Source organism: Ammodytes marinus (genome assembly GCF_949987685.1).
Source record: "Ammodytes marinus genome assembly, chromosome: 7".
NCBI classification, from domain to species: Eukaryota; Metazoa; Chordata; class Actinopteri; order Uranoscopiformes; family Ammodytidae; genus Ammodytes; species Ammodytes marinus.
The window spans coordinates 20,786,729-20,796,114 of NC_137211.1; the positions used below are offsets into that span (position 1 = coordinate 20,786,729).

At 42.8% G+C, this 9,386-nt stretch overlaps 1 protein-coding gene across 1 annotated transcript in view; it reads left to right on the forward strand.

Annotated features, from left to right (window-relative positions):
- The window catches only part of camta1a (calmodulin binding transcription activator 1a), a gene marked incomplete at both ends in the record, with an annotated part of 292,449 nt that extends 283,447 nt beyond the window's left edge, over positions 1–9,002 (forward strand). The window contains 8 exon segments of the mRNA XM_080030625.1: positions 419–597; positions 2,587–2,830; positions 3,725–3,796; positions 4,304–4,324; positions 4,470–4,669; positions 6,565–6,639; positions 7,029–7,059; positions 8,970–9,002. Of these exon segments, the coding sequence (XP_079886751.1) occupies positions 419–597; positions 2,587–2,830; positions 3,725–3,796; positions 4,304–4,324; positions 4,470–4,669; positions 6,565–6,639; positions 7,029–7,059; positions 8,970–9,002 (855 nt within the window).
- Positions 9,003–9,386: the final 384 nt, after the last annotated feature.

Here is a 9,386-nt window from a genome sequence, read left to right on the forward strand (position 1 = left end):
AATTGGACGTGACAGTGCCATGCCACCTCTTTTATGTCCACCCTCTGCATTGGGTAGGCGGTATATACACCGGGCCAACCTGGCACTCTGTCGATAACCATCACTGCATAATAAACTCTCTTTATTGATCCACTGCCATAGCCAAGGGATTCTTCCAGCCATCTATCTCAGTCTAACTACTCCTGCAACAGATGAGGCGCTGGATTAGGAATTTGAGTCTCTCAACAGGATCGCTCTTAAGATCATCATTACCCTTTCCATTTGCCTTCAGAAGCCCACATACTTTTGTGTGGGGCCAAATAATTAAACATGCATGTCTGGATCTCATACAGGCACTAATAGGTGAATGAATGGTGATTAACATTGACAAGGTTGGGTCCTTCACTCACTTTGTCTTTGTTGGTCCCAAACGATACAGGTAAATATGATGACTCTGGCAGAGCACATCATAGAAGCCACGCCAGAGAGAATCAAAAGGGAGAACTTCACCGCCACAGACTCCGTGCCCTTAGACACGTCAGGGGTCAGCAACACCATGAACTGGCTGGCCAACTACCTGGGAGACGTGGAACAGCTGCCCAGCATCATACACCTTCGGTAAGGAGCAACATTGGGCAGGTTAAAAACAGACGTGTGTGTGTGTGTGTGTGTGTGTGTGTGTGTGTGTGTGTGTGTGTGTGTGTGTGTGTGTGTGTGTGTGTGTGTGTGTGTGTGTGTGTGTGTGTGTGTGTGTGTGTGTGTGTGTGTGTGTGTGTGTGTGTGTGTGTGTGTGTGTGTGTGTGTGTGTGTGTGTGTGTACAGTAACCTGTGTCCTCCCCAATGCATTTTCTACCTGCAATTCTTCTACAATTTCCGACACCCTGGTTTTGTCTAAAATGTTTACTGCTTTGTTTGAGTGAAATGGGTGGAAGGCTCAAAGAAGAGAACACATTAAAACAGGCAGTGCATGCGGTACATTGGCAATTTAAAGTCGGATTCATTTTAGAATAACTCACTTGCTAGATTTGATTAATTTAACAGTAAGCGCTGTCAAAACAGAATTTTTCGGTTGAACATACTGCTATGATGAAAGTGTAGACCAATGGGATGTCAATTTGAATAGAAAGTGTTCATTCTCGGATTTTTTTTTACCTACTATCATTTCCCACTTGGCGTTGAGTCAATCAAAGAAATGAACCAAAATTAAATGCTTTGTATTATAAGTTCTTAAATTGCTTTATGATGCATACAATCTTGGCATATACTGTAGTCTAAAGATGTAAATATTTGTTGTGACTTTGATTACTACAGCCCACACACGCATACTAAAGAAAAAACTGTAGATCTACAAAGTGTTAATTTGATTGATTTGATTTAATTTTATTCCAGACACAGAGAACCCAATTGTATAATACGTTTTAGGTAGACAGGTGTAGTGTGGGCTTGCATACTTACTACCTGCTGTATTCATGCACTGAAAGTAGCTATGAAGACCTTTTAAATATTCTGTCTTAAAAACGGTCTTGTTTTTCCTTTGATGATCATAAATGACAGTTAACAGCAAAAGAGACCATCAGTGCAGAGAACACTACCTCATATAGTTTTTCTTAATGCCTTTGTCCAAGTATGCTTACTAGGGGTGTGCACGTGTACACGTGTACACGTGTAACCGTTTAGTAAATCATAACCGTTTAGGAAAAATCAATAAACGAAAACCGTTTTTTTTTTTTTTCTTCAAATTTCAAAGTTTTTAAATATGTTCTGGAGACACGCGTTTATTGATTTTACATCACTAATAAAGTAATTGGGGAGGATAAAAGCTAGTCTGCCGAGAATCTGTCTGTCCCTCGGCGAGTGTGTGTGAGTGAGTGTGTGTATCGGCGCACACACACACACGGGGAGTCGCCGTGCTGGGGCTCGACTCACAGTCACGGAAGAGTGATGAAAGATAACCTAAAGATTAAAGTTACCCGGTTGACGTGAACTACGCTCGTAAGTAGCCCGAACTTTATAACACCTGTTCAACATGCATTTAACGTGGACATGTAGAAAGCGATAGGCTATATTAATCAGGAAATGAATGAAGCGCGATTATGACGGCGAACGTGTGTGTGTGTGTGTGTGTGTGTGTGTGTGTGTGTGTGTGTGTGTGTGTGTGTGTGTGTGTGTGTGTGTGTGTACCATGGACCTATTATAAGAGGTGTGTAAACGAGCGTAGTTCATGTCAATTGTGTGTTTACAGGCGAACGAACGCGTATGTGTGTGTGTGTGTGCGCGCGCGCGCCTACAAGACGGCGGGGGCACGGACAATGACGTTACGGTTAACCGTGTACACGAAAAAAAATTTGTCGTGTACACGGTTAGGCATTTTTGTAAACGTTCACACCCCTAATGCTTACCCAGGAACAACAGCTGGCATCATTAAAACACTTCCACTTTTGTCCAAAGGGGCCGCCATAGAATTAACAGAAACTAAAAGTCTTTGTTGCCACTTTAAATTATTTTTTTTTTTTAAAGGGGGGGGGAGGGGAGGGGGAGTGGGTTCGGAAAATTGTGAGAATTACAAAGATTCAATTTCGGACATCTTTTTTTCTTTTTTTTTCTTAGATCTCTGTATAATGAACCCCTGACCCCGTCGTCCAACCCCAGCCTGAGTCCTGGGGGGTCCCCGCTGAGGGAGGGGCCCCTGGAGAGGTCTATGCTCCCGTCCCCGGCCGACTGGAGTGAGTTTATCAACGCCTCCAACAGCAAGGTGGAGCGAGACCTGGCCCAGCTGACTCTGTCAGACCCAGAGCAGAGAGAGCTGTACGAGGCCGCCCGGCTCGTCCAAACTGCCTTCCGCAAGTACAAGGTACAGGCCCGGTGCTGTGTGTAGGCCTACTGCAGCCTGCACTCACAGAGCTGTACTGTTAGGATGGCTATTCTTTTTTAGTTGGTCTTTGTTTTTTTGGCGTTTGGAGAGATGTTGTTAGATGTTTTTATTTGGTCAGTTTTTATTTGGTCAGTTTTTTGTAGTAAGGGGTTTATGGTTGTGTTATGGTTCGTTAATCTATTGTGTCTGGAGGGATATACTGTTTCTGATGATACTAAATGTATTCATGTGTTTCTATCTCTGTCTCTGTCTCATTCTGTGTTCCTCTGCTCGTATACACATTAGGACAAAAACAAAAACTATATATCCAAATATGTCCCTGTGGTTTCAGCATGAAGGGGAAGGTGCCTTGAGCAGAGCATGGCCTTGCTTTTAGAAGAACGACTGCACTGTCCCCCTTGTCTCCCTCCGCTCCAATTAGACCCAATGAAGCTTATGTTCTCCTCCGTCTCTCTTTCTCTTTAAGTTAGGTGTATTGAGCCTTGCTACTGCTTGTTTTTAACTAGCTTTCCACCACGCACCAGACCTTTCTTTATCCCCCTTGCCCGATCCCATTCCTCAACTTCACTGCCCGAACTCCCCAGCTACTTTAAAATGAGTTTTCATATGACAAAACTGCTCGCTGCCATTTGTACAGTCATCTGTTATGCCTGTCTATATGCTGATACTGAGGTGGACCCTTTTAATCTCTGTTGTGGCTTCACCTCCTCCACCACTGCTCACATGGGTTCACCTATGGGTGGACTCCAGTCATGACAGGTTGGCATTCACTTTGCCGGCTGCCTGGAGACCTCAGGGAGAGACTTGATCTCGTGAGGCCACTGATATGTGACTGTGACTTTTGACCCCTGTCCCACTCTTCTCTCCCTACAGGGCCGGCCGCTCAGAGAGCAACAGGAAGTGGCTGCTGCTGTTATTCAACGTTGTTACAAGAAATACAAACAGGTAGGACAGCTGCGCCATAAAAGGCATTGAAGTGTTGCTGATGTGGTCATGCCTAATAAGCACACCTTTGTTTTACAGGTCCCAATGTAAATGAGGTTGTGTAGTAGTCTTTTAGGCAGCAGGCATCTAAATGAGTTAACTCAACTGTTACATTTATTTAAAGGTGCTACGAAGAACTTTTAGATATTTCTGAAACAGTCTCGTTTTTCCTCTGATGATCATAAATGACATGCAACAGCAAACGAGAACAACAGTGCAAAGAATGCTATTGTTATATCGTTTTTCTTAACGCCTTTGTCATGGGTACGCTCACCCAGGAACAACAGCTGGCGTGGTAAAAACACTACCGCTTTTGTCCAAAGGGGTCACCAGAATTAACAAAAACTGAAAGTTCTTTGGAGCACCTTTAATGAGAATTTTTTTTAAACATGTTTGCAACCCAGCTGCGTTTGTGAGAATATTAAGAGTATGTTGGTCACAATCTTTCCCTCTCTCTCTGTTTGCAAGCTAACATGGATAGCCTTGAAGGTAAATGTTTTTATCTCTACCGGCAGCTCACTTCATTGCCAAAAGAAAACTCAGACTGGGCTCATCTTCTACAGCATGAACCCAAAGCACCATTGCAGTGTTAATGCTTGACATGTTGTTGTTGTTGTCTTTGTTCTTTTGGCAGTATGCACTTTATAAGAAGATGACGCAGGCCGCCATCCTTATCCAGAGTAAATTCCGCAGCTACCACGAACAGAAGAAGTTCCAGCAGAGCAGGAGAGCGGCCGTGCTCATTCAGCAATACTACCGCAGCTACAAGGAGTTTGGCAGGCTGAAGCCCCACCACCGCGGGGCTGCTGCCGCCCTGGTGCAGCACAAGCTGAGGTAGAGATATGTACAATACTGTGTAGAACAAACCCTGAAAATATCAATGGACAGGAATGTGTGAAGATGGTGGAGAACACTTTCAAACACTGTTTAAAATGGTGTCACAGCTCCCCTCTTGAGAACAAGGTTCCACCTCCAAACAAAAAGAGGATAAAAAAAAGAAAGTGTAGAGTAAATTAATGTAAATATTAACCTCCAGTTCAAATGTATAGCCTTTCACATATGTCCCGGTATCACTCAAACAGTCCACCATATAAATACAGTTATAGCAATACATCCAACCAACCACCCAGCAAGCTTGGATCTGGAGGAGGAAAATCCAAAAGAATGCCTAACTCAAAATGCAGGTTTAGTTTTTTTTGCAGGAGAATGGAAAATATGAAATTTGGGTCAGCAGGAAATGAGGTTCAACCATAGATAGTATATTAATGGATGCAGCATCCGGGCTGACCTCAGTTATTCTAACTGCATCCAATTCTCCTGGCCTATGCTCGTCGCCATCTTGTGAGATTTTTACTCCTCCTCATTTCCTCTTGCCGAAAAAGGGCATCGATGTGACGTCGGGGGGAGGGAGATACGCCCATCTAGCTAATTATTTATACATTTTAACCTCCAAAAGAATAAAAACTAGCCTGCTAGAAAAAAATTCACCCCCCCTCAGTGTTGTCATGGAGATATGACCTAAACATACAGACTAGAATGTTTTTTTGGACCAGGCCGTAAATAGGTTTAATAAGATTGTGTTAACGGCCTGTTTAAAGATCTCCTATTATACTACTTTTCTGGTCTTAATTTCTTGTTAAAAACTGCTATAGAGCAACCTGACACGAATCACATCACAAAAAACCATGTAGATTTTCGGGACACTCTTCCTCTCACCCTAGCGAGCACAGCAGTCTGCTCCACACTTGGCTCTGTGCTTCTCCGCCCCTCCCGCCCCCCCCCCCTCCCCCTCCTGCAAACCCCACTCCGTTGTGATTGGTTACCTTCCTTCTGGAACAATTTCAGTAGCTCGAGCGGGAGATTTCAGAGAAGGAAGGTGGGGGCATGGCCGCAGCTTGCCTGAGCAGCATTACCATACATGGAAACATCCGCTTGTGTGACGAAAAGAATGTCCGTGTGACGAAAAGAATGTCCGGAAATTCTGAACCGATTTGTCACGTGATTTCTCGACCGGCTGCCCTAGTGTTTAGTGCTCTGCACAGCCAGCCCAGACGGTCAGCAGGGAATACGTCGAAATGCATGTATCATTATTTGATAAGCTAGTATGGTTTAACATGACTATAAATCATTATAACAACGTTTATAGGTCATAAAAGTAAAAAAGTATCATAGGTCCTCTTTAACAAATGAGTCAACGAAAAATTGCTCACTTTTGGTACCACCTCGTAGTGGCCACCCGGTGCTACTGCAATGTTTGTTATTTCCGCATTGGATGCTGAAGTGGATCGCTGTGGTTGGGGCTTGGGTTCAACCCCCCCACTCAGAAAGTGACACATTCACAATGCTCTGCCTTTCACAAAATTTCCAGCGACCCAAATGTAATACTTTATTTTTATTTTTATTTAACCTTTATTTACCCAGGCAAGCAAATTAAGAACAAAATTCTTATTTTCAAGTGCAGTTTCAATTCTTAAATACTGCTGGAGACAGAATAATATTGAAGAGACCACTGTCATACTTACTAATGATGACTTGTTGGATGATAATAAGGCAACAGGGAATTGCATATAAATAATTCTTGTATGTTTTAGAGGTTCAAGAACCCTTCATATTTTCACTGAAAGATAAAAAGTCGACCCAAATTCATATTCGCAGAGAGATGTGAGCCAATTTTCACCTGTTTCTTTACAAACAGTAAGTCACTTTTCTCTGGTTCTTCTGTGTTACAGAGGCAGTCTGCTCACAAAGAGGCAGGATCAGGCTGCCAGGAAGATCATGAGGTTCCTACGTCGTTGTCGCCACAGGTACAACCCAACACTGACACACACACAGACACACACTTACATACTTGTTTATAAATACATAAACACACAACACACACAACTTTGCATAGGCCTGATAAGACTCACTCAGATTTAGTTCAAAGGTTTGTTCATGGTTTAAAAAAACAAAAGCCCTATTGAGCTAATCAGTACGTCACTGTTCTTTTTACTCTCTGTTATGTGTTGATGGGTTTATTTTTGTTGGACAATTTGGGTGTTTTAGAAATGTCTCCCAAAAACCTAAGCTCCAATCCTCCTACCCCCCTCACTGTATTTGGTCCTCCCCCACCTGCCCTGCCCTCGTCCCCCTCCTTCACAGTGCCTACTGTGTGCTAATAGCTGTCTGGTATTGTTTTGCTGTTTATGCCAAGCCCCTTGATGGACCATAGACTGTTCAAGCGGGTGAGTGCAGCCTCAGCAACTCAGTTCGTGCCTCTCTCTCTCTCTCTCTCTCTCTCTCTCTCTCTCTCTCTCAGTTTATTCTGTATGCCTCTCTTATCTCCCTCTCTGCCTCTCACTCTTTAATAATACAATTATCCCCGTCCTGAGGGCTCGGCCTTCGCACTCTCTCCCTCCTTCCCTCACTCTTGTATTTTCTCTCTCTTTCTCTCCCTCCACCCCTCCACCCCTCCTTCTCCATCACTGTTGCTTGATGCCTGCTTGCATGAAGGCTGCCGACTGGAGCCACAGGTGGACTGAGAAGCTCTGATTTTAGAGCAGAACGTATTTCTCGAAAAACTAACAAAATTGCTTATGAATGACAATATCGCTGCAACACTTACCAGGCACTTCTCTGACTCTCTTTATCTCTGTCTTTCTCTCCTTGGAAATGACTTTTTCTTTCATGTTTCTTATTTTTTCTTCTCTTTGTTTTGTTTTGTGTGGATAGCCATTTTGAGAAAAACAGGAGGCTTTTTTCGATCATGTTTTTTATTCTGCTGCATGTCGAGTGGTGACAACTATGGGCCTTGCTCTTCTAACTTTAGGCATGCTGTGGGCCTGCTGTTTTTTGAACCAGTTGTCTATCTGTCTGTCCGACTGGCTGTCTATGCTGTTTTTAGCCAGTCTGAGAGGGGGACTAAGCCCCTCTAATTTCCATTTTCCCAAAACTGTGTCAAACTGTTGAATGCATTATGGCCGCTGGTTTATTCAAAATAAAACAAATTTGAACAAAATGCAGTACAAAAAGTACATCATCTACACAGCATACATAGAAGATTGAGCAAGAGTGAGTGAGATTGTTAATGTAACCCATTCTTAGGGCAGGCTTGTCTGCTACACTGTGTTTTATAGGTTAGGAAACTGTGGTAGCATATAGGTCACAGTGAAAAAACAAACAATAGCTTCCTACACCCATTGGGACTAAAACAGAGAGCTAATGGATTCATACCCTCAGGGAGTATTCCAACTCAGCATGAGAGGATGCAGCACACACACATACTCACACAGTGCGTGCATGCGTGCGTGCTGCATCAAGTCTGCCTCATTTCAATACATTATTGTTGTCGTAGTTACTTTCTGCTACAGATAAGTGTAGCGCTAAACCCATTAAATGATGGGGGTTGAAGTATTCAAATATTTTTTTCAAAGCCAAGTGCTGTTCACTTGGTTGGCTGACCGATTTTTGCTCATACACTTGAGACACGTGTCTCCTCGACGAACCCACATAGGCTTATATGGTGGTATTCTTTTGGTGAATCGCCAAACAATGCATTTATGAAGCTTTTAAATTATCAGTTGCTTTTTTTTTTCATCCACACACTTGACCAATATGTTTGGACAGACTTCTTAGTTGTATTGTCTTTCCAAAGTGGAAATGATCTTTATCTTGACCATAAACATTTAGTGCAACAATTTGTGCTTTTCATCGGTGGCTAAATGGCTAAAACTGTGTCAACTGTAAAACTGTAATATGTAAATAAAGGAGTAGTTAGCTCATGCTGTGAGGAGGCCCCAGTGTCACATTCTGATTTACAATTTTAATTATAACCATGATGTTTTGGAAACGCTTCAAAATGAAATACATTTCACCACTTAATATCTACTAGTTATTTTGTCACAAAAGTGCATTTTATCCTAAATATAATGTATATGGTAATGAAGCTGTAGTTGTGCTATATTTATCCCATTTTGTTCAAAATGCAAGTATACAATTCAACCCTGACCAACGTGTTCTTTCACAGAGCAGCCATACATCCTGATGATCTGGGCTGACTTGATATTGTTCTGAACAGTGTGATACTTGTTGTTACTAGAAACACACAAGTGATGGATGTTGCATTCATGGTCTCCTGTCTCTCTCTGTGTTCCAGGGTGAAAGAGTTGAAAAGGGCCAGGGAACATGAGAGCCCTCAGAAGAGCCCACTCGCGATGTGACATCACTCCCCCTGACTCCTCTTTTTTCTTTTCTGTTTGTACCCGAGACATTTTACAAGAGAAATGGAAACAACTAAAAAAAAAACATCAATGCAAAGCACTGCAATTATTACTTCTACTGCGGTGTTGCCAGTTCGACTACTACTACTACTACTACTACTACATGTACAAGGTTTTTTCACATATCTATTCTTTCCACTGACTTGATTTTGATCGCGGAGCGGCAACTTCTACGGGATTATAAACTAAAAAGGGTTCGGGGTGGGGTGGGGGGGGTAGGGGTTTGCAGAAACATTTGCTTCATGGCATTTTTTGCACTTTTTCATGGATTGCTTTTGTCTTTCTTTTGGATA